The sequence below is a fragment of the Anabrus simplex genome, chromosome 1, assembly GCF_040414725.1.
Source record: "Anabrus simplex isolate iqAnaSimp1 chromosome 1, ASM4041472v1, whole genome shotgun sequence".
In the NCBI taxonomy this organism is placed as follows: Eukaryota; Metazoa; Arthropoda; class Insecta; order Orthoptera; family Tettigoniidae; genus Anabrus; species Anabrus simplex.
The window spans coordinates 191,829,482-191,856,121 of record NC_090265.1 but is presented as its reverse complement, the minus strand read 5'-3'; the positions used below and the strand labels follow the sequence as shown (position 1 = coordinate 191,856,121).

Genomic DNA, 26,640 nt, shown 5'->3' with positions numbered 1-26,640 from the left:
GTTTTTAATTTTCATCATGCTTTTTAAGAAAAAACTTTTAACTAACACTTCATTTTGTGTGTGTGATGTTTTTAATTTATTATATACTGTATGTCTTACTGAGGATGACCCTATGCCGAGTCAAAACATGTCTATGTCTATGTAAATTTTCGTCTCAATTGGATGTAAATATTATAGTATTGACTAGAAGGATATTAACATAATTTTGTACAATTTTGTAAGAAGTTCAACTGTCAATATGGATCAAACATGAGATTCATAGTCTGTAACAGTACGTTATATCAAACCACAAACATATTTTAAAAACAGAAATTTAACGTTGCGTTTAGAACTAGTAACAACAATTCTAAACTTGTATCCAATGTGACAAACAAATTACATTGAGCAAACAGGTAGAAATTTCTTAATCCTCTATAAAGAGCAATCAATGCCGTTAAATACATAAGATTCTCAGTAATGGCGGAACACATGCACATGACAGAATTCAACTACAAATTTACTTCTCTAAACATCTAGAAATATTTCAAGCAGTCGATCATAAAACAGACTAGAAAACTTGCATATTCATTGTGATCAAAGCGAAAATCTAATATACAGTTTGAATGAAATTTCGGAAAAGCCCAACATTTTGTTTGACGAGGCAATAATAATCAATTCGCAGTCAAAAACAAACAGGTTGCTGTCGACATGTAGTATGCGCGACGTCCTCGCCATTGTCACTCCCTGCCCCTCTTCTCCACTCCCCTTCGATGGGACTGTCTCAAGGCGATCACATGCTTGAACTCATACAGATGTTAACAACACTTGAGTGTTCACACTTCAAGGCAGGAAGATAATCAGTGAGCAGTTTTTATTAATTACTCAAATCTTTTTTAATTCAATATTTCTTTTCTTTTATGTTTCCACTCATTTCTTTTTATTTTCTCTTTCCTTTTTTCACATTGCTATTATAAATTTGTTTGGATTTTTCAAACAACGACTGTCATAACTTTCTTCCATACTGAAGGCCCAACGTGCAGGATTATAGATGCAAACAGCAAGAATTTTATAAAATGTTTTAAACATATTTGTATGTTTTATTTTTAATCTAATTGTCTTTTAGTATGTTTACTTTTTAGACAACACCAAAAGAGTCTGCTGTTTTTTATCATCTTTTTAGATGCATACAGCAAGTATTTTTTAAGAGGTTCTAAAATCTCCATGTGTTTTATTTTTTATTTAAATGCATTTGTACACTTAATTTTAACTTGTATCTCTGATTTATCTGAAGATTATCTGTACATGGATTGAAACATGTCTTAATTCAAGATTAAACTGACTATTTAATATAACCAAATAGTTGTACAGTATTGAATATTTAAATGTTTCCTAGTGGAAATTTCATGATTTTAGAAATGTTAACAGATGGAATTTAAAAGAGCCAATGTGAATAAGATTAGCAGCACAACTCCAAATACATCCCCATCCCCACAATCTCAACTCAACTGTGTAGCCTGTGCAAGGAAATTATCACAGATGGAATAAAATAAAAAAATAAAAAAAGTGCATCAAATTACCAGGCAGGGGCATATTCTCCTTGAATGCAAGGCATTCATTGCATGCGTTATGATAATGCAAAGAACTGTCTGAAGTATGATTTTAGGTTGTTTCAAATCAAATATTAACGATTTCATCTCTCAGAAGTTCAAAAGTTCCGCACAACTGTACTAGTTCCGTTGCTTGACTACATGTGGTGCTGGTGTAGTCTCACCATATATTCCATTCTAGAAAGAAAGAGACAGCAAATGGAGGAGAAAAGGATATAAGGCATTCAATCTTAAAATTACATTCGGTGGCAGACATAGTCCCGGTCTAGAAAGCCAAGAATAACGGCTGAGAGGTTTCGTCGTGCTGACCACACGACACCTCGTAATCTGCAGGCCTTCGGGCTGAGCAGCAGTCGCTTGGTAGGCCAAGGCCCTTCAAGGGCTGTAGTGCCATGGGGTTTGGTTTGGTTTGGTTTGGCAGACATAGTTCTGAAACCCTCTGAATGATGTCACTGCAATTGAAACTTGGTCAGACTTTGTAACCCCATACATGTGTTACCCTCTGCCATCTGTTAGCAACTTGGAGAAAGTTGGCATGTCCAAGTTTACAGCAAACGGGACCCACGGATTACCCCCCAGCGAGAACCCAATGTGACGAAACTGACCAATGCCACTGGGGTGACTTACCTCCAGTGCTTGAGTTGTGGCTGACTAGTGATTTCATTCATTGTGTGTTTTGTTGATTAGCGACTTGATTCTGTGTGTGCTGTTCCTGTGCTATTTGTCATTTTCGATGTTTTATTATATTTTGTGCATATGTAGTATTAACGATGGATGAGTTTAAAATGGATATAATTGTAAATCTGTTTGAAAAGCCATTTACTGGCCATTCGTTTGATGAAAAGATTCAAACAGTTAAAGCTGAGAGACCTCTCCCTTCTCTCGCAAATTTAAAAACAGAAAACAAGAATTGTGTTTGCACGTTCAATCCAGAAACTTACAGTAAAACTGTTTAGCTCTGCGGCTCTGAGTCACTAAACAAATTATTTTGTTGGCCTTGCTTATCATTTGTTGCTGAAAATTCCCCTTGGAACAGCAAGAAATGTGGATATGCAGATCTAAACAATCTGCACACTGCTATTACGAGGCACAAGAAATCAGATTGTCATATCCACGCATGGATATCCTTAGGTACCTTTGGTAAAACTAGGATAGATTTGCAGTTGGATAAGCAGAGGCAGGAACATGTTCTAAGGCACAACAAAGCCGTTAAGAAAAATAGGGCAATTCTGAAATGGCTGACTGCGGTGACATGCTTTTGGGGAAGCAAGAGTTACCATTCCATGGGCACAATGAGGCTAGTGAATCCAACAACAGAGGGAATTACAAGAACTAATTAAATTGTTAACCGAGTTTGATGAAAAATTAGACAGTCACTTCACAACAGCGAGTGTATTTACAGGACTCTCTCCACTCATTCAGGAAGATTTAATTCAAAGCATCTGCACCGTAATGACCGCTGAAATAAAGATTCAGGATGGGGAAGCTAAATTCGTAGGAATTATGATTGATGAGACTTCTGAAGTTTCAAACTTTTCACAGTTATCTATAGTCCTCAGATACGCTCATAATGGTGATGCTGATGAAAGATTTGTTGGTTTCTATAATGTGAGTTCTGATAGGACAGCAAATGCATTGGTGAGACTTGCGATAGAGTGTCTGGATAACTCTGACTGCCTCAAAAAATTAGTTGCGCAGACTTTCGATGGAGCGGCGGTGCTTGCAGGTCAACTGAATGGTGTGCAAGCTAAATTAAAAGATGTAGTTCCTGAGGCCGTATTCACCCACTGCTGTGCTCACAAGCTTAATTTAGTCCTCTCTCAAGCCGTGTCATGCACAAAAGTATGTCGTATATTCTTCGCAACGATGAGTGGCTTTGCAACAATTTTTAGCAATTCTTCTAAGAGAACTAACCTCAAGAAAAGGATTCCTAAGCTAGCAACAAGGTGGAACTATTCTAACCGTTTAGTACAGACCATCGCGGAATATCGTGCTCCTCTCCAAGAGCTTTACGAAAGTATTTCGGAGGAACCTGGAACTGGGATAACAATACAATTAATGAGGCAAGCAGGTTTCTCGTGAAGTCAATAGAATTTCAGTTCAATTTTCTTCTGAATATTTTTAATGAAATTTTTTCATTGACTGATGTTACATATAACATCCTTCAATCTAAGACCCTAGACATTGCATATTGCACCAGGGAAGTGAATTCTTTAAAAACTAAAGTATCTTTAATGTGAAACAGTGGATTTGCTAAATCTGGGACAGAACAGAAGAGAAATTTAATCCACCAAGGAAGAGAAGGAAGGGAGAAACTTCATTTTGGGTTAAAGATGAGTATAGGAGGGTTTACCTGGAAATACATGATATTATTCTAGCACAGTTAAAATATTGCTTCTGTTTATTAAGAGATCTGTCCTTCATTAAAACGCTTGATTGTAAGAAATTTTCATTTTTTCTGGCAATTTTCCTCAAGAGCAATTCAGAAAATTGATTGAAGTTTATGGAAAATATTTTGATATAGTACAACTTAAATCTGAATTCAGGGCAATGTTCACTTCTGAACACTTTAAAGATAAGACTGTGGCTCAAATCCAGAAATTCCTATTGAAAAGTGGTCTCCACAGCGGTCTTCCTGAGCTTTATAAGTTGTGCACATTGATTACAACTATTCCCGCTACATCATCATCTGTAGAACGCTCTTTCTCGGCCCTAAAGCGAATAAAATATTTCATCCACAATTCTCAAAGTCAGAGTCGTCTCTCTCTGCGTTAGTAATGATGTCTATAGAGAAGGATCTTCTTGTTGAGATGAAAACACGTGAGGACATCTACAGTGACATCAGCATGGAATTCTGCAAAAAGAATCGCAGGGTCGAGTTCACCTACATGTAGGGTGAGTAGAAATGAAATTTACTTAATACATTGTGTTACTGCATGGTTACTAGTTGAATGCCTTGGTGGAGATTCCAGGATATGCCACTGTTACCAGGGAAACTCCAAACATATCCCCCTGCCCCCAATCTGAACTCGACTCTGTAGCCTGTGGAATGAAATGTTTACAGACTGAATGAAGAAAAGCTGAGGTGAGTTGAATTACCAAGGAAATTCCAACCAGACTGTGGAACGAAATGTTCAAAGACGGAATACAGAAAAGGCAAGGTGAATCAAATGAATAGCAAAACTCGCAACTCATCCACTCTTTTCTGAAGTAATACCATAACTTGACCATTCGCTGCTGGCCAAAGCTGTTGATAGCTTGGGTAAGAGACTAGCATGCTGGCTCGCAATCGACTCACTTACTCTGAAGCTGGTCATTTGAATTTCCATATTTCAAAGTGGAGATTGCGTGATAAAATATAAACAATGATATCTCCAAAAGTATATATGAAAATTACACACTGTAAATGGAATTTTAATCTACATTAGTTACTTGAGGTGAATAAATAATTTATTTTAAAAAGTGTTAACTGATTAATTTAAAATTTTGTTTTGAAATTCAATGTTTGTTTTACTACAAACTGTAAGATAAAACAGTTATAGTGGCCTATCCATTAAGACATAAAAATATTTATAGCGGGCTATGTATTAAAGATAGATATATTGTCGCAGACTTTTTTGTAGAAATTATGCTGAACAATTCTAAACCTCATAGTATAGTATCTTTAATGGTTTAGCGAACATAACCAAGGGAGATGTTCAATAAATTTCCAAGGGAATCTGCCACCTGGGCGACTGCCCTAAATGCCGATCAGTAGTGTTTGATTGATAAGTTAAGAAGATGCACAAATGGCACTTTTTTTCTTTGACTTGCTTCACTTAAGTTGTTACATTTGTACTTCAAAATGGAGATAGTGCAGAGAAATGAAAATGACAATATGTCTTAAAGTATAGATCAAAATTACGTATTGTAAATTACATTTTATGACATTTTTATCTATGTTAGTTACTTGAGGTGAATAAACAATTTATTTTGATAAGGTGAGCATTGATTGATTGATTGACAAATTGGGGAAAATATTTGTTTATAGGAAGGGGAGTTAGGTATTGGAATAACTTACCAAGGGAGATGTTCAATAAATTTCCAATTTCCTAGCAATCATTTAAGAAAAGGCTAGGAAAACAACGGATAGGGAATCTGCCACCTGGGCGACTGCCCTAAATGCATATCAGTGGTGATTGATTGATAAGCTAAAAAGATGCACAAATGGCAGTTTTTCTTCAACTTGCTTTACTTAACACTAGAACCGCAGCAATCTGTATACCCCCTAGAACCATGGCTGGGTCACTTATGACCCACCTCCCTTTTTTGTGATTATTAATGAATGGATGGAGATTTAGTAACTACAGAATATACCGGTACATGCGCTAGATAATGTATATGAAATTTAGAATATTAAGAATGCAAATAAGGAACATTTAGACAACTGTGTAATTTAACTGGCGAATGTCAATGATGTACAGTATGCTGCAAATAGTTTCCTTGCAGGAATGGCATTTCACACGACACACGTTGAGCAAACATAATACTCCTTGGGTGTACATTTGGTGCAAATAGTCTTTTTGCAGGAATGGTACCTCACAAACAATTTGTTTCCCTTGCAATTGGACTTTACCTGAAAAACACGTGCGTTTTTCCTGTCTCTCAGGAATCTCACCTGGAATAATGGTGTGGGCATTTGTAATCCTAGTTGCTGCATATTTCTCAGCGAGCTCTTCACCCAGCTGCAGAATGAAGTCCCTGCATTTCAGTTTATTTTCATTCAGTACGTTGTACCCTACCCAGGCATTTATTCTTGCCAAATCCAGCAAGTTGTAGAACGTATGAATTGGCCAGAGCCTGGATAGGGCCTTGGTTGAGTATTTACAAGCCATTTGATCGACCACATTTACGCCATATTTTGTGTCGTCGTAAAATTTTACTGTGCCTGGCTTCTTCCTTTTGTTACCAGGCTCTATTTTCATATCAGGGAGCATAGAGCTGAGAACAAGAACATTATTGTTGCTCTGTCCCTGAAAGATTGTCAATGACGTACCATGATTTTTCAACAGCATTGTGCTGTGCAAATTGTGTTTTGCCTTTTTCACACATACTGGTACTTCTCTGTGAGTCTTGCTCAAGATACTGATAAGACTTGTTGCACTTGATTTTAATGTTTCGGAGAAGATAAGGGGGTGAAGAAACTGTCACATGTGACATTTCTTCCCTTCTTCATATAAGGTTCCATTAACTTCTGTACTACAAAATCACCAAGGCGCTCGTTATTTGGCTTAGCATCATCTTTTCCGAGATACGGGAAAGCGTTCATGGCATACTTGGAGTCTTTGTCTACCGCCATCCAACACTTCTGCCCAAATTTGTCTGGTTTTGAGGCCATAAACTGTGTAAATTTACAGAGGCATTTACAAGGGAAGAGCAGCTCGTCAACAGCTGTATATGCTCCAGGTATGTAGCTACATTGGGTATTTGCAATGAAGGTGTACCAGATTTCTGATACCAATGCCAGTTTGTCATCTTTTAGTCTTTCTGACCTTTCAGATTTAACGTCAGATCTCACCTTTGTAAAGATCTCAAGAAGCATTATTTCTCCGAATCTATCACGAGCCATTGTTGATTTTACAACAGGATTGCCCCACTTCTCTGACCACAACGTGTCCATTTCTAAGCCTTTAACTCGTATGGCACTGCTTCCATCTCCTCAATCTTTAGACACCAATCATCTGACATCAGTATACGATGTGCCTCTGTCTCACTGCATGTCACAATATGTTTCATAATCTTGTCCGTGATCATAAGTCGCCAAGCACTTATGCAAGTCTTATTCACATTACGTTTAGCATGTGCAGTAGGTCCAGCATGATCTCTGAACACATTTTGAGTTCCACATCTACCAGCTGTAACATCACCAATTACCCCAACATTCCAGGTCGTGCCATCTGGAGATACAATTTTTGTACCTGCTGGAAGCTGAATCAGGCTCTCAGCACAAAACCTGCCTTGTTCCATTGATGGCGCATCCTCTCTGTTGTTGTCAAATTGTACAATTCCTTGACCGTTAGCGATGGCCTCCTCTCCTGATGAAGGAACTGAACAGTGCTCCTGGCCATGCCCCCTTTGAGGACCGCATGAAATCTCTGGCATTGCAAGACCCGATTAGATACATAGATAAAGTTTGTCTTAGTTTTCCACCCGAAAATAATATTTACAACAAGTAAAAATGCACCGGACTGTATTACCTAATAGCCCTAACATAAATATCACAGTGATAAAGAAACTGTAAACTAAATACTGTTAGGCCTGAAATTTGCAAAGAATCTAAATTATAGTCCATAAATTACGAAATGAAAGTTTCGAAATGCATACCTGCTCTAACAGGATTTGCTACAGCTTCAAATGGCATGACATCATCATCTTCTGATGACGAATCTGAAGGTACAAGCTGTGATCCTTCATCAGACAAAAAATCCAAGGGTTTCGCTTCAGATTCCTCATCGGAAATGTCATTAATGGCATCAATAAGATTTTGCTCAGTAGTAGGTCGTTGACGTGTGGCTATTGTCAACTATTCACACACTATTTACACACCGATACTGCAAAACTAACAACCTATTGCACAACAAAGTGTGAGTAGTGTCCTTACTGCATGATTGTTCAGATGTGACTAAGCGGTTTCGTACCTCCCCTTCCTCCGCAGCCAGTGCGATGTTGCCAGCTTGGGCACAATATATATGCTTGGAGAATCCTGGTGACATATGGACTAAAAGTATAAGAAGCTAAATAGAAGAAGAGATGTTAACACATTATTGCCAATGATGGATCAAATCTGACCCAGCCGTGGTTCTAGGTAAATCTGTATTTTTCAAACAGGGGGTTGCCCCCCCCCCCACCACCACCACCCCCCGAAAACTACAATTATGTGTGGTTGTTAAAGACTCTTATTTGTGAAAAGTCATAAAAATCTAGCACTCCAGATAGAGACAAGAAGAAGATAGGGAAGAAAGAACTAACAGCTGGGTTAAGTTGTAACATTTAATATTTCAGAATGGAGATTGTGCAGAGAAATGAAAATGACAATATCTCTTAAAGTATTTAAAATTACATACAGTAAATGACATTTTATGACATTTTAATCTACATTAGTTACTTGAGGTGAATAAACAATTTATTTTGATAAGGGTGAGCATTGATTGATTGCTTGACAAATTGGGGCAAATATTCATTTATAGGAAGGGGAGTTAAATAACTTACAATGCTAAAAAGAGAAATATGTTCCACCTATTCAATACAATAATATTGTTGCACAAATTAATGTATCAACATATTTAATATGTTATGGGACCGGTTTTGACATATGTCCATTCAAAAATGGCAAGAAGTCATAAGTGTTACAATTGTGTTGACTTCTTGCCATTTTTGTGTCGGCTGATGATGACATGGACATATGTCGAAACCGGTCCCATAACATATTAAATACGTTGATACATTAATTTGTGCAACAATATTATTGTATTGAATAGGTGGAACATCTTTCTCTTTTTAGCATTGTAATTATTTGTTCAATACGGATCAGTGGTGAAGTTTTTAACTTTAAATAAATTGGAATAACTTACCAAGGGAGATGTTCAATAAATTTCCAATTTCTTTGCAATCATTTAAGAAAAGGCTAGGAAAACAAAGGATAGGGAATCTGCCACCTGGGTGACTGCCCTAAATGCAGATCAGTAGTGATTTATTGATAAGCTAAAAAGATGTACAATAGCATTTCTTGCTTTGACTTGTTTCACTTACATTGTTACATTTAATACTGCAGAATGGAGATTGTGCGGAGAAATCAAAATGACAATATCTCTTAAAGTATAGATGAAAATTACGGTACTGTAAATGACATTTTATGACATTTTAATCAATGTTATTTACTTGAGGTGAATAAACAACTTATTTGGATAAGGGTGAAGAGATTAATTTTAAAATTTGTTTCTACATTTGACATTTTTTTTTTCTGCAAACTGTAACATAAAAACAGTTATAGTGGGCTATGTGTTAAAGATATATACTGTTGCAGACTTTTCTGTAGGATTTATGCTGAATAATTCTTACCCTAATAGTATAGACAAATATTTAATGGTTTAGCCAGCGTAAGCTGAAAAGGCACATGGGTAGTTGTTTTTTCTTCAACTTGCTTCACTGAAATCGTTACTGCTCAGCTTCCTTTGGTCATAGACAAATACTTCTATACATAAACCTTTCTCAAGAAATGCTTTATTTAATGGTCTAAACCACATCAAAATCCATCCAGTTCTCTAGATTAGCCATCGCAGACTCAATTGTAGAAGATAAGAAAACATAAAAGTTCAATAATACTGCCTCGCGGAACACCCTCTTTATCATTACAGGATCAGATAAAGCTCCACGTACTCTAATTCCCTAGGATCTGTTTTCTAGAAATGTACACAACCATTCAATTACTCTTTTGTCTAGTCCAACACTCATCTTTATCAGTAGTCTCCCATGATCTAATCTATTAAAAGCTTTGGATAGGTCAATAGCAACGCAGTCCATTTGACTTCCTGAATCTAAAATATCTGCTATATTTTGATGGAATCCTACAAGTTGAGGCCTACTGGAATAACCTTTCCGAGACCCAAAACTACCTTCTATCAAACCAGTTAGTAATTTCATAAATGTATCTAATATAATCAAAAATAATGCTTTCCCAGAGCCTACATTCAGATACAGTAGTAACATTTCTTTCAGGTAAGGGAAATTGAACTGGCTAACCACAGTGTCAGACTGAAAATTCTTCATGTGCTGATGATCATGGCCATGAGGTGGGCTTGGGATATGTGCTTGCATGCAAGCGACAGAGAGTTAGCAGAAACTGAGAAACAGACTTATACTCAAGACATTTTTCTCAATAATGAAAGAATTTCTGTCAAACTTTCAGAAGTTTTAATACTTCTGAGAAAAACTACAATGTAGAAAGAATAAAGTATGCAAAGTTTGAATATCCTAGTTCATTGGGAAGTCAGTAAATATCCTCTGACAGACCAACAGATGGACAGAAAGGAAAACTGCTCTTCTTCTCTGTATTTGCTTCCCCAGTTCAACCATGGGCACAAGAAGTTTACCACAAACATCAGAAGTGGATTTTTCAATTCAATGATCTATGTTTCTCAGCCATATGGGCTTCTTAAGCAAACATTAAGATCAGGGTAAGTATCATACAAATAGTAAGCAATGACACACATAACTGAAGCTAATCAGAATAAAGATCATCTTTTTACACCACTTTACCTTAGAAGTCAATAAATTGGCCTTATTGTACACATCAGCATAATTCTTGCAGTCTGGAAACAACTGTTTTACTGCTTCAATTTCTGCACAATTTTCAGAAATGTGTGTCTGAAAGAAAAAAAAAAGATATTAATATGAACTAAAAGTATGTGAAAGTTTCATCCCAAAAGAACATGTAGCACCTTTCAAAATGAAGGTCCTAGGCATGCTAAAACTCTTGCTGTTTCATTGCTATATTCAGGTGATCTAAGTTTATTCAGGGTTATGATATATATATTTCATATTGTATGATGAATAAATATATAATATGACAAGAACATACCATCAGAGCAAGACATGAATAATGTTTCATTGCACACAAACATGAATTATAAATTGTCATACTCCTGGTATAATTTTCATATCCAGTGTGAGTCTTCTGCCCCTTTGAATTTTAGATCTTCAATCACCTACAAATATCAAGAGGATGGAAGGTCTAAATTCCTTTGCCTGCCTGTGTTATTGTACCTTGTACCATGCACTGAGTAGAACTTACAGAGTAAACAACCTCCTAAAGTTAGATTACGTCAGATGACATCATCACAGCAAGATCATTATAAAAACATGTATGCATCCAGTGGTACAAAACGCATCTATACATCCAAGGATAATGTTAACAGATCATGCAAATGATCTGACATCGTAAAATATGAGGGGAATGCTGAAAACAACTATGCAGAGGTGTTAAAAGTGTGTGACTTGGTGAAACAGAAGTGAATGGACATTGAGTACGATTTGCAGATGTTTGACATCTGTTGTCAGCACAGCTCAGTAGGTACTGTCCCTAGTGTCATTCACTGATGATTCAAATCTCCCCTCGAAACACTTTTTGTTTGTTTTGCAATCGGAGCTTCAGCTATCAAACACACGCTTGTTCGTGTCACATTCAACTAATAGGACACTGTTTTATTGGAATATGGATGTATACTGTCTCCACTAGCCTCCGTGGCTCAGATGGCAGCTCGTCGGCCTCTTACCGCTGGATACTGTGGTTCAAATCCCGGTGACTCCATGTGAGATTTGTGCTGGACAAAGCGGAGGCGGGACAGGTTTTTCTCCAGGTACTCCGGTTTTCCCTGTCATCTTTCATTCCAGGAACACTCTCCATTATCATTTCATAGCATTTATCACTCATTAATGAATCACCTTGGGAGTGGTGACCCCACTGTAATAACAGCCTATATGTTTCATTCATTACATCCCTGACCCGGTCAATGACTGGAAAACAGGTTGTAAGTTTCCATTTTCACTGTCTCCACTCAAATACTGTAGTTTGCAGCCTCAGTAGTGCTAATCATCCCTTTGCTATGTATTCAACAGATGAGTATGTTGATATGCTCCTAATTTACAGTGAATCAAGAACAAATGCACTACAAGCAAAACTTTTACCAAGAGAGATTTCCACACTGACATCCACCGGCCACAGTTACATTTAGTAATGTGGAATGCCATCTGTGTACAAAAGGGCCACTCTCCGGTTAAAGAGGCACCTGTGACTTCTGGAGCTAGTGCAGAGATTGTGTTGAACACAATCACGGATAACCCACACACAACTACACGAACAATAACACAACAGACGAATATATCAACCAATCGTCTGTAATATGTATCTTACATGACAGTCACTTTCACCCCTATCACCTGCAACTACACCAGGATCTTCACAGAGCGGTCCGACTCGTTGGCTGAACGGTCAGCGTACTGGCCTTCGGTTCAGAGGGTCCCGGGTTCGATTCCTGGCCGGGTCGGGGATTTTAGCCTTAATTGGTTAATTCCTACAGCACGGGGGCTGGGTGTATGTGTTGTCTTCATCATCATTTCATCCTCATCACGACGCGCAGGTCGCCTACGGGAGTCAAATAGAAAGACCTGCATCTGGCGAGCCGAACCCGTCCTGGGATATCCCGGCACTAAAAGCCATATGACATTTCTTTCTTTCACAGAGCGGATTTCCAAGCTCGAGTCAACTTTTGTGAATGGATACTGAGGCAAGTGGAAAATGATGGGGTGTTCGTTTTGAAAATCTTGTTTTTGGATGAATCATAGTTTCACATTAATGGTACTGTGAATCGCCACAACATGCATTCTTGGAGCGTTGACAATCCCCACTGGATAAGAGTGGCAGCATTTCAAGTGCAATGGGGAGTAAATGTTTGGTGTGGTATTTTGGGTAACCACCTAATTGGCCCATATATCTTTTAGTGCCATTTGACACAAGCCTGCTACCTATATTTTCTCCAACATCAATAATTACCATTGTTATTAGATGATGTGCCTCTAGGACAGCGCATTACCAATGCCAGATCACCAGATTCAACACCACCGGACTTCTTTCCGTGGGGCCATTTGCAACAAGTAGTATACACACAACAGCTGGATGATCCTGAGAGCCTTTGAAATCTAATTATGGAGGCCTGCAGATCCATCACACCTAATATGCTCCAGCAAGTCAGAGTCTCAGTTCAACAGCGTGCCCAAACATGCATCAATCAAGGTCACCATTTTGAGTTCATACTGTGTTTGCAAACTTATGTTCATGTTCGTCAAGTCCCTTCCACCGGCCATACTGTTCCCATCCAGATCTGATCATCAAATGGCCCTTTACAGGGTCACATAAACATCCAGTCACTGAAGAAAACATTTGTGTGACAACATGACTGCAAAGTAAGTCAAAATAAGAAATGAAAAAAAAAAAAACAACCCACCTCCAAGGATTCGAATCAGCTCACACTTTAACTGGCCACTCATGAATTCACTGCCAGTTCTAACAGAGCTAACGAGGGACCTAGGTAGTCACTCAAAGATAACACTTTATCCAGTAGACCTGGTGTAGACCTAATACACTCCTCCAGTGTGCCATTGCGGATGGCTAATAAGTTCATTCAGGAGTACTATTACTCCTCCCAAATCCATGGCATAAGGTTATCAGAGCTCTATGGAATGTACTCAATAACATCCATAGTATGTTCATACCAGAATGGCCTTATGTTCGTAGGTTATCTACACAATGCATGTGTGTGAAGAGCAGCCAAAAAATGCATTCAAAGGGGCAGAAGATTTGCCTGTATACACTTTTTTTTTTCATTATACACTGTTAAGCCTTTCAGTATTCAGTCTGCACGCCTCTGTGATTGAACTGTATGCCTTTACAATTCTCTATTTCAAACCATCTCTGTGGCAGCACTTAGTTCTACAACTCTCACCTGAGAAGCATTAAAAGCCGAGTCTTCCTCTGTTTCTCCTAACCTCCATGTGTAAGTCCATTATTTTCCCAGAAAAACCTATTCTCCTCCATTCATCTCACATGATCTCACATGAAGCCAGTTCATTTGCAGTTTCATCCATACAGTTCATTCCAAACTTAGCCTTTATATTCACGTTGGGTGTACCCTCCTGCCATTGTCCATTTCTGCAACTTTTGTATCCATTACTTCCAGTTTATGAATAAGACCTCCCAGGATATGTGAGAAAGGCCTTCTTGTTGCATACCCTAGGTAACATTCTATACTAGAGTGGCTAACCTCTTGATGCCAAGTGTCCTTAAGTTCTTAATATGATTAAAATTAATGTGTATACTTTTTCTCAAAAACTGAACTTTTCAGGACAAAATGAATCAGCTCTTATACTTGTGTCACTGAATGTAGGTTTCTCATCAACTACAGCTGAAGTATTGGCTGATTTGTGCTCAAAAATCAAATGAGACATCGTGTTTCCTTCAGGAGACCCACCATCTTGGCAATCAGCGACCACCAGTTGTTCCAGGAATGCATTTGCCTATTCACTGCTCCAGTTGTAATTATGGCAGTGCAGAAATCAAAAGTGTCAGTGTAATATCACTGATTAAGTCACCTTCAAGATATTTTATATTATTTCCTCAGAATGTGCAAATTTCAACAACCAGGATGCTAATATTATTCACAGCCACAGTATGAATTGATGATACAGTAAGGTGGATGAAAATGGAGAAGCTGTCTTCTAACACATCTCTTTCCTTTTATTGTATTCTCGAAGCATTCTTTGAATTTCCTTCACTCCTCTCTCGTTTTCACATGCCCACAACAACTTAGATGTGATCTCTAGATAATCTGTCACACTTGTATTTTGCACCAAGGTCATTTTGCAGCTGCTCACAACTTAGTTATAACTTTATACAGTGTAAAATCATCTGCAAAAAAACCTTACCTCTGATTCCAGTTCTTCACGTCTATTCCTTGAGGGATCGCCTCTTAATGATTTCAGGACCAGATAATGCTTCACTTACTCTAAATCTAGAAAATATAGCCATCCATTCAGTCATTCTCTTGCCTAGTCCAATTGCACAAATTTTTGTCCATAGTCCCCGATGATCCACCCTATAAAAAGTCTTCGATAAATCAGTCGCAATAGAGTCCATTTGACCTTCTGAATCTAAAATATCTGGTATATCTTGTTGGAATCCTGCAAGCTGAGCTTCAGTGGAATAACTTTTCCTAAACCTGAACATCCTTCTATCAAACCAGTTATTAATTTTGCAAACATGTCTGATATACGGTAATCACAGAGAATGCTTTCCCAAAGCTTACATCAACACATGTCAAGCTGACTGGCCTGTAATTGTCAGCTTTATGTTTATCACCCTACCCTTTCCTTTATACATAGGGGCTACTACCATATAGCATTTCTCCATTCATTTGGTATAGCTCCTTCATGCCAACAGTAAACAAATAAGTACTTCAGATATGTTACTACAGTGGAACCTTGATTCTCCGTTTTTGGAGGGACCGCGAGGAAAAAATGCACAACACAGAAAAACGGAAAATCCGGGAACGAATGAACCATCAACACTTTGACTAAACATCACAAAAATGAAATATGTATACTTATAATCTTACAAACACCCCTAAACCAAACCACACCCCAATGGACCATCTACCTATCAAGCGACCGCTGCTTGGTCCGAAGGCCTACAGATTACGAGGTGACACACGGTCAGTGTGACGAATCCTCTCGGCCATTATTCGTGGTTCTCTAGACCGGAGTCACCATCTCACCATTAAATAGCTCTTCAATTAAAGGTAATTGTAGAATGAGTGAACCTGGAACCAGCCCTCATATCCAAGTAAAAATGCCTGACCTGGCTATGAATCGAACCTGGGCCCTCCGGGTGAGAGGCAGGCAAGTTAGACCGCGGGCCTGGCTTCAAATATTAATTATCGGTACGCTGCTTAAAAATCCTGAAACTTTATATACAGTTTTACCAGGGAAACTTCGTCAGTTTCCTCTGAAAACTTCTTTCAGTTCAAAAACTTTGATCAGCCAAACTTTGAAAAATCTAATACCTGTAACGCCAAGCCAAACAACAGTCGACCACAAGTAGTTTTTAATTCTCTGATCTAATAAAATAAAGCACATTAGATACAAAAGCGCCCAACATGACGGCAAAATCTTTTTTTTTTCTTTTTTCTTAAATCTTCCCTTTAATTTGTAATTTCGAAGTTAGTTTATGGAAATCTTGTACCTCGTAAATTAGGCCTTCAGCGACTTTTAAAGGTTATGTTAAACTCAAGAATATGGTTTCGAATGTAAGTATCGATTCTCAAGTTCTCAAATGCATTATATTCAATTCTGCCCGTCACTAATCACAATCAAATTGGAAAGAGAAAAAATATCATTAACACTTCCAAACTGACAGTTATTTGTGACCTTGAGCTCAGCTAGAAAGGGCACTTGCTGTACAAGTTGGTACGAGTGCGAAAAGATACAAAGTTTTTAAATGTAACGTGCGCAAATAAAATGACTGCAGTTTTTATAACATTTTAATACAAAAACGTGGAATTCAGAGTCTTATATTAGGACCAAAACTGTAATAGGCAATCCCAAACCTCCCATGGCTTTATGTATGTAAAGTGTAACATCTGTTCTGGTCTCGATAACATAATGAAAATGAAAATCCACAGCCTGTTTCCAGTCAATCGACTGGGTCAGGAATGGAATGACTGAAACCCCCAACTAGTGGCAAGGATAGGAAGTGTCACAGAGGCTTACAATAATTGAATTGTTTTTAGATAACTGGTATTCTTCCCCAGATTTATTCAAAAGGCTACACGACAAGCAGATGACTGTAATTAGAACTGTTAGACAGAACCGAAAAGACATGCCTCACGATATCAGTAAGACGAAACTAAAACGTGGAGAGTATGAGACGTTGGCTGCCAACAGTATGTTGTGCGTGAAGTGGAAAGATAACAAGGATGTTTGCTTTCTCACCACTAAACACAAATCAGCTGATATGACAGGGACAGGCAAACTCAAACGAAAGAGAGGACAAACCCTGAGGGAAGAAGTGATAAAGCCTAAGTGTGGCCTTAAATACCAGAAGGGGATGGGTGGTGTTGACCTTCAGGATCAGGTTACAGCTCTGTTTCCCGTCATGCGATGCACAGTGAAAGGGTATAGGAAAATATTCTTTTACCTCCTAGATATGTGCATTTTCAATTCCTTCACTGTGTATCACAAGATCGCTGCTAGCAGAAAGACGAGCTACATGGACTTCCGAAACTAGCATTGCACAGCAGCTACTAGAGACTGTTCAGTTACCGGAGTACTCGGTTTGAGGTCGACCTTCAGCGAGCACCACCCCAACCAGATTACAAGCTAAATCATGGGCCCATTTTCCCATGTGTATTCCCCCTACAGAGAAGAAATCAAAAGTCACAAGAAGGTGTGTTGTGTGCTACAGCTGGGGTAATAGAAGCGAAAGTTGCTGGCAGTGCAAAAAGTGTGGCATAGCTCTTCACTTAGAAGAATGTTTTGAGGTGTACCACACCCAGCAGTCGTACTAAAATAGCGGCATTGGTAAGTTTATTACTTCATTATCATGCATGCAAATTTTCAGAAAGGAATATTTACTGGTTGGTTTTGTACGATTTTCTAAATAATAGTGTGATGACGACGGCCGTAGAGCGGTATTTAAATGTGATTTCTTAGTGAACTCCTATGGTATTTAAATGTGAGGCGAATGGGTTAATATACTCAAATTCATTACGAAACACAATTATTTCACTTTCAATAAGAAGATATATAGACAGGAAGGCCTCCCTATGGGAGCTTCCGCTTTGGGCATTTTAGCAAATATTTATCTTGATTATCTCGAACATACCAAAATAATAGGACAAATAGAGGGCCTCAATTTATGGATACGCTTTGTAGACAACACTTTTGTAGTAATGGATCATAGAGTGAACAACAGTGAAGATATCCTCAATAAATTAAATACATTGGATTCTAGAGTAAAGTTTACAGTAGAAGAAGAAAAAGAGGGTTCCATAAATATTTTAGATATAAATATAACACGGGATAAGGAAGAGTTTGTTTTTAAGATACACAGAAAATCCACTTTTACTCCTAATACAATAAAGAACTACTCATTGCATCCGGAATCACAAAAAAGGTCAGCTTACTACAGTTACATATATAGAGCATTTAATATACCCCTTACACACACGGAACGAGAAAAAGAACTGCTCTTTATCCGTAAACAAGCCCAATACAATGGCTTTGGGCTAAATATGGTAAACAAAATAATCAAAAAATTCAAACAGAAGTTTCATACTAACTTAACACCCGAAATAAAAAAGAAAGATAAATACGCCAAGTTCATGTTTAACAACCCTAACTTATATACAGTACAGAATTTGTTCAGAAAATATAACTATAAGATCGCGTATTCAACCAGTAATAATACAAAGCAAAAATTCTAGGAAAAAACAACCATTCAGAATCAGGAGTTTACAAATTGAGATGTCATCAATGTGAAAAAACTTATGTCGGGCAAACAGGGCGCAGTTTTATGGTAAGATACTTAGAACATGTCAATGCTGAAAGGCACAAAAAAAATTCCGTGATGGGCCAACACATGAGTACAACCGGACATCAGTTCACAACTATAGAGCAGGATTTAACTACATATTGCATAAAATAAACAAAGGAGCTCTTCTAAATACATTAGAAAATTTATATCAATCAATCACTACTGATCTGCATTTAGGGCAGTCGCCCAGGTGGCAGATTCCCTGTCTGTTGTTTTCCTAGCCTTTTCTTAAATGATTGCAAAGAAATTGGATATTTATTGAACATCTCCCTTGGTAAGTTATTCTAATCCCTAACTCCCCTTCCTATAAATGAATATTTGCCCCAATTTGTCTTCTTGAATTCCAACTTTATCTTCATATTGTGATCTTTCCTACTTTTAAAGACACCATCCAAACTTATTCGTCTACTGATGTCCTCCCATGCCATCTCTCCACTGACAGCTCAGAACATACCACTGAGTAGCTCGTCTCCTTTCTACCAAGTCTTCCCAGCCCAAACTTTGCAACATTTTTGTAATGCTACTCTTTTGTCGGAAATCGCCCCAGAACAAATCGAGCTGCTTTTCTTTGGATTTTTTCCAGTTCCTGAATCAAGTAATCCTGGTAAGGGTCCCATACACTGGAACCATACTCAAGTTGAGGTCTCACCAGAGACAAATATGCTCTCTCCTTTACATCCTTACTACAACCCCTAAATACTCTCATAACCATGTGCAGAGATCTGTACCCTTTATTTACAATCATATTTATGTGATTACCCCAATGAGGATCTTTCCTTATATTTATACCTAGGTATTTACAATGATCCCCAAAGGGAACTTTCACCCCATCAACGCAGTAATTAAAACTTAGAGGACTTTTCCTATTTGTGAAACTCACAACCTGACTTTTATCCCCATTTATCATCATACCATTGCCTACTGTCCATCTCACAACATTATCGAGGTCATTTTGCAGTTGCTCACAATCTTGTAACTTATTTATTACTCTGTACAGAATAACATCAAACGTAGCTCCTCCAAGGTCATGGTAGAATTGGATTTTAACAACAGTAAGATATGGAACATATTTATTTAGAACAAAAAAGTAATCAGGACAATAACCTGAATGATATAATTGACAATAGGAACCCTTTATTCGAAGGGATATTATGAAATCTTGAACCTTTAGGCAAAACAAACAACATAGACAATAAAAGGATGAACAAGAACGAGCCTCCGCCATTTTGCACAGCCACTCTCCCCACCCCTTCTAAAGATGAAGCAGTGACAGTAAGCGACACGCCTCCTCCCCTCTCCACAGCCTTGCCCTCCCAGAAGGTGGAGCAAACATCAGAACACACACATCATTATTATACAAGACGACGCAAAGCAGCTTCAAACGTAGCTCCTCCAAGGTCACGGTAGGATTGGATTTTAACAACAGTAAGGTATGGAACCATTTTATACACTAAGTTACCTTGTAAAGACACACGCTTTCATCATAAAAGCAAATCCCTATTTTTTTAAAAATATCATTTCAGAAATTGTGACGAAGTTCCCTTTATAATTAACGAACGGCAATCAGCTTCAAGGTTCCGCATTATACTCAATTTAAGACATATTACCTCCCCCAGGGTCTGGTACCTTCACGTGGTGGGGAGGCTTGCGTGCCTCAGTGATCCCAAGAGTGATGCCGGCGGGAGCTTCAGCTCCTGGCAGGGTCACCCTTGCTGGTAAGGTCGAGGGTGAGGGGCCAGACTAAATGACAGACCTTCAGCTGTAGGTCCTGAAGGAAGAAAATCTTTGTCTCAGGGAGTAGGGAATGAGAACACCATCAGTCCTGAAGTCGCAGAATGGCAGGGGCAGAGGCCAAAAGAGGGCAGCCCCCTCACTGCCCTATAGGCACTGTGGGCCCATATCTCACATGCCCGAAATAACTTCCATGAAAAGTCAAAACGAGAGATACACCGGACTGCTGAACCCGATGGCAACATGACGAGGAAAAAGGATTATGAGATTTGGAACATGGAATATAAGAGGATTAGCTGGAAAGGAGAATGAACTAGTGGCAGAATTCGAGAGAGCAAGACTTGTAGTGCTGGCACTGACCGAGACTAAAAGGAAAGGTCAAGGGGTGGATACAATGGTGTATGATCATGTACTCATTTATAGTGGAGTTAGCATCAGACTAAGGGCCAAATCAGGAGTAGCACTACTGATCCACAAGAACTTCAGAAACAAGATTCAAGAATGGAAATTCCACACGGATAGAATTCTAACCGTCAGCATACGATTAGATCCTGAGACAGAGCTGATGACGTTTATTGTAGTTTGCGGAGTGAACGACGATGTAAGAAAGGAGGAGAAGGATAGGTTCCCCAAAGAGCTCCAGAATGTGGTGGATGACACTCGAGGAGAAATCATTGTATTAGGAGATCTCAACGGCAGAGTCGGAAACCAGCCAGAGGGAAGTGGCGGAGCTGTTGGCCGGCATGGCGAGCACGTGGTTAACAACAATGGTGAGAGGATTGTTGATTTCTGCGTTGCCAATAATCTCGTCGCAGTGAACACCACGTTCCCGCATAAGATGATACATATGTACATGAGGGAGGAACCCAGCCGAGATGAGCGCTCCATCATAGATTATGTGTTAGTGAAGAGAGATCACCTCCAGAAGGTGACAGATTGTCGAGTATACCGTGGCTACGAAATAGGAAGTGACCATTTTCTCTTGATAACAACAAATGGAAACAACAGCAAAGGTCAAGAGGAAACAACCTAAGAACAAGAAGCAAGAAAAGATTAAGGTGTACAAGTTAAGAGAGAACAAGGAGGCACAGGAGCAGTTCACACAGGAAGTGGAGGAGGAGTGTCAGAGGATAGAGGAGAGGATCGAGGAAATAGACCTGGAGGGAAAGTGGAACATGTTCAAGAAGATACTATTAGAAGTGGCAAGTAAAGTATGTGGAACAACAAAGGTGGGGGAGTACAAGAAAAGAACAAGCTGGTGGAATGATGATATCAAGGAAGAAGTAAGAAAGAAAAAGGAAATATGGAAGAAATACTTAAGAAGCAAGGATGCTGAGGACCATGAGATGTATAAGGAACAAAGAAGAAAGGTTAAAGACCTAGTGAAAACAGCAAAAAGACAGTCTTGGGAAGAATTCGGACAAAGAATGGAGAAAAATTATAAAGAGAACCAGAAGCTGTTCTATAGAGCACTGAAAAACATGAGAAAGGAGAAACAATGCCCTCTTAAGTTTATAAAAGATAAGGAAGGGAAAAATCTTAACAGAAGAGAAAGAAATAATGGAGAGATGGAAAGAATACTTTTATGATTTACTGAATGGAAATGAGAATGAAGACAGCCCATGGTCAAACGAGGAAAGAGAGGAGACGGGGAGAGAAGAACAAGAAGAAGGAGAAGACTTAAGGATAAATGAAATGCAGTTGGCTATTAAAGGTCCAAGAACATGATGGAATCGCCCCAGAAATGATTAAGAACTTGGGAAAGAAAGCAGAAGACTTTCAATTCAAGATTATGGTGGAGGCCTGGAGAACAAAAAAGGTACCTAGAGATTGGGAGGTAGCAGTCATCATCCCCGTCTTTAAGAAAGGAGATAATCGAGAGTGCAGTAATCATCGTGGCATATCCTTGTTATCAGTGCCTGAGAAGGTCTTCTCAAAGATCCTGGAGACTAGATTAAGAAAGGAGGTAGAGGCTAAACTTGAAGAAGCCCAGTGTGGCTTCCGCTCAAATAGAAGCACGCAAGATCTCATATTTACTGTTAGGATGGCCAGTGCAAAGCTACTGGAGAAGAACAAGACCCTTCATGCTCCCTTTATTGACCTGAAAGAGGCATTTGACAGAGTCCCAAGGTCCAAACTCTGGAAAGTCCTAAAGGAGTATGGAGTTAGCAAGTCACTTTGCAGTTCAATCATGAGTCTGTATAAGAACTGTCGGAATTACGTGCGGACAGGAAATGTGAGGTCAGCAGAGTTCACTACGAGACAAGGAGTCCGGCAAGGCTGCAGTCTTAGCCCTCTTCTTTTCATCGTATACCTTGAGCAAATTATGAAGCTGTGTCATGAGAAAATCAAGAAATTGACGGTCGGAAATTACCTCATGCGGCCAGTATGATTTTCTGACCTGGCATTTGCTGATGACCTAATTGTTGTTGCCTCCAGCGAACAAAACCTGCAACACAACATCAATGTATGGGTGGAAGAGCTTAAGAAAAAAGGTATGGAGGTGAATGTGGACAAGACAAAGACTATGGTTATCAGCAGGAATGAGGAGAGACACTGTATCATGGTCGATAGTAAACCATTAGAGCAAGTCACCAAGTTCAAGTATCTTGGCTCAATCATCAGCTCAGACGGGAAGATGGAGGAGGAAATACAGAAAGAATAGGAACAGCAGGGCGCTTGTTTAATGCTATCCGATCAAACTTCCTCAACAAGAAGGAGATCTCAAAGGGTACAAAATTAGCCGTTTACAAATGCACCTTTATTCCCACATTGACCTATGGCTGCGAATCCTAGGTGCTAACAGAAAGAACCAAGAGCAGAATCCAGCCAGCAGAGATGAGGTACCTCCGGAGAGTAGAGGACAAAACCAGGAGAGACAGGATCAGGAATACTGCCATCCGGAAAGTATTGAATATGAAGCCACTGGAGAACACCATTCAAGAATATAATTTGAAATGGTTTGGCCATGTCCACCGAATGTCGACAGACCACTTGCCAAGGTTAATGAGGGAGGTGAGAGTGGAAGGAAGGAAGGAAGGAAGGAAGGAAGGCTCAAGGAAGACCACGGAAGACATGGGAGGAGGGGATTAGAGAAGCACTGCAGGAGAGAGGACACACTGTACGAGAGGCCATTGCCATTACTGGAGATAGGTGTAGATGGAGATTTCTTGTATCCTTGACACCTCATGGTACAAGAGGACCGGATTATGTAAATAAAGTAAGTAAGACATATTAAGTAAGCTCAAAACAAACACAACCAACTTGGAAGGAGAGAAAGAAGTGAACATTCAACAATATTTAGAACAGTGACAAGGAGTCATACATTTTAACAGGAAGACAAGCGGAATAGTTTTAGTGTAACAGAGTTTGAAACTTTTTAACAACAACTATTCAAATTAATAGTTTTTAAGTAGGCCAACTATGTATCCATCCCATCTCATTTCACCCATTTAACCACCACATAGTTTTAATTTCATTTTAATTCAATTTATATTCAAATAGTTTTTAAGAGGAACAAGGTACCTGAAATAATGTACTTAAAAACTCAGTAATTCACCTAAGCTAAGGAACAGCTGAAAATGTTCTCAAATAAGAATAAGAACATGTACTGTTTATAATTAATTAATTTGCAAAAAAAGCAAATAAAAAGTATCAAAAAGGTGGATGATTTTCAATTATTGTAAGCCTCTGTGATTAGAATTTGATACGGAAAACGAAGCTGATTTCTTGCGATAGGAAGTGTGCCGGCTGCCGAAGCCTGTCGTACTCCTCTGGGGCAACGATAACATAATCGTATACGATAATATTAAAATAGTATATTTGTGTTAACTTACTTAAGAAGGAGCAGTTTCGATTCCTGCCTGAAACCCAGTGACTATACAGTGCCTTGAGGAAAGTGCCGTAAACCTGTTCGGCGTCACACACGAAAAAAGTTTAAAAAATAAACATCTAACCCCGGACATAATGTAGACATTTTGCAAGTACAAACATTTGATTAAACTAGTTTTGTCTTCAAGTAGAGCTGTTGCGGTGCGCTCTGTCTCCTTCCAATTATTGTAGACACTCTCTGCTTTATGATTTCCGAGGAATCTCCAATACCACCCGAATGTGATGCTAAGATGGTCCCTTGTGCAAGTTCACCGCCGATCGCTTTTCCAGCACAGTACTTCCTCAAATTACCGCAATGACCGGACGTTAACACCAAGATCCGTAAGTATGCCGTAGCTGTCCTTTCATGAGATACAGTTTCTTGAAAAATGCGTGATCAAGGATTTAGTGTTGATTGGACTGAAATTTCTGGACAGTTGATCCGGGAAATCGTTTCTTCGAGGAACGGATAATGCGGGATTTTTACAACGATTTAATTAGGATGCTCGCGGAACCACGTAATTTGAATGAGTAATATGGGAAAACGTAGTTTCCAGGAACGTATAATCGAAGTTCTACTGTATATCCCAATGCACTGCCTTTAGTACATTCCTAGAAAACTTATCAATTCCAGCTGCTTTTCTAGTTTTCAACTTTTGTATCTTATTGTAAATGTCTTTGTTATCATGTGAATTTCAATACTTCGTTAATATTAGTCACCTCCTCTACCTGGACGTTATCCTTGTAACGAACAATCTTTACATATGGCTGACTGAATACTTATGCCTTCTGTAAATCCTCACATGTACACTCCCCTTGTTCATTAATGATTCCTGGAATGTCCTTCCTGAAACCTGTTTCTGCCTTAAAGTACCCATACATACCCTTCCATTTTTTCAGTAAAATTTATGTGACTACCAACTAAGCCTGCCATCATGTTATCCTTAGCTGACTTCTTTGCTAGTTTTAATTCCCTAGTAAGTTCCTTCAATTTCTCCTTACTTCCATAACCATTTCTAACTCTATTTCTTTACAACCTACACTGTATAAAGTATTAACTAAGTTGTGAGCAGCTGCAAAATGACCTTGGTGCAAACATAAATGTGGATGAGATTATCTAGAGATCACATCTAAGATGATGTGGGCAGGGAAAAATGAGAGAGAAGGAAAGCGAAAGAGTGCTTCGAGAATACAATAGCAGGTCTTTACCATTCCATACCATCTCTAAAGGTACATACCTGTTTTCACATTGCTCAACAATAGCTTTAAACGCATCCCACAGGCTGTTTAAATTTTTATTGACCACTTTCCACCAATCATAATTCTTAAAAACTCTCTCATGCCTGTCTTATCAACCATATGGTATGAGCTAATAGTCCTTCTTTTTCACCTTCCTTTCTATCACATTTATTTTTAACTTCAACAAAAACAGCTTCATGTACACCATCTGTTACTTCAGTATCTCTATAGAGCTCATCTGGTTTAATCAGCACCATGTCTGGAATATTTTTCCCTCTAGTTGGTTCCATCACTTTCTGATTCAGCTGTCTTTCCCTGATTAACTTTTGTTCATAATGCTTCCTGTCATTTGCATTACCTTCTCAATTGACATTTGGTAAATTGAGATCATCCATGACAATCACATTCCTTTCATGTCATTCCCCACATAGCTGATTATCTTATCAAATAATTCTGCAACAGCATCAATGCCACTTTCCAGTTCTGTACACTTCAAACACATCAAGTTGCCTATTACCTTTAGAGATGAGCCTTTCATGTTTTTCATCCTTAACTCTTTTGTAGCTTAGAAATTCTTCTTTCACCAAATTTAATACCCCCAACCCCCCTCCCACCCCCACCCTCCCTTCCTACCATTCCTATGCTGTCTCTACAATAAACACTCCAGTTCTGTGATAAAATGTCTGCATCCATAATATCAATTATCAGTCATGATTCAACTCCTATTACAATATCTGGTACATGTGTATATATATATATATTCCTTTCCTTACAATACTTCTACATTTTAACACTAACATTTTTATGTCATTCTTTCTTGACTTCCCCGTTTCCTTTAATATTCCTCCCTATAACCCTTCTAAGCAAACCTCCTAACTTATACGTACCACTGCAGTTCAAGTGAAGGCCATCTGAGAGCAGATCCCTACCTCCTACCCCCTCATTTGGGTCTACAAATTTCACTCCTAATTTCCCACATACCCACTCCATAGTCTCATTTAAATCCCCAATCACCTTTCAGTCAGTATACCT

At 38.7% G+C, this 26,640-nt stretch overlaps 1 protein-coding gene across 1 annotated transcript in view; it reads right to left on the bottom strand.

Annotated features, from left to right (window-relative positions):
- Positions 1-26,640, bottom strand: part of DhpD (guanine deaminase) — a 157,730-nt gene that overhangs the window by 59,771 nt on the left and 71,319 nt on the right. The window contains exon 7 of the mRNA XM_067158199.2: positions 10,881-10,988. Coding sequence (XP_067014300.2) covers positions 10,881-10,988 — 108 coding nt within the window. The remainder of the gene's footprint in view (positions 1-10,880; positions 10,989-26,640) is intronic.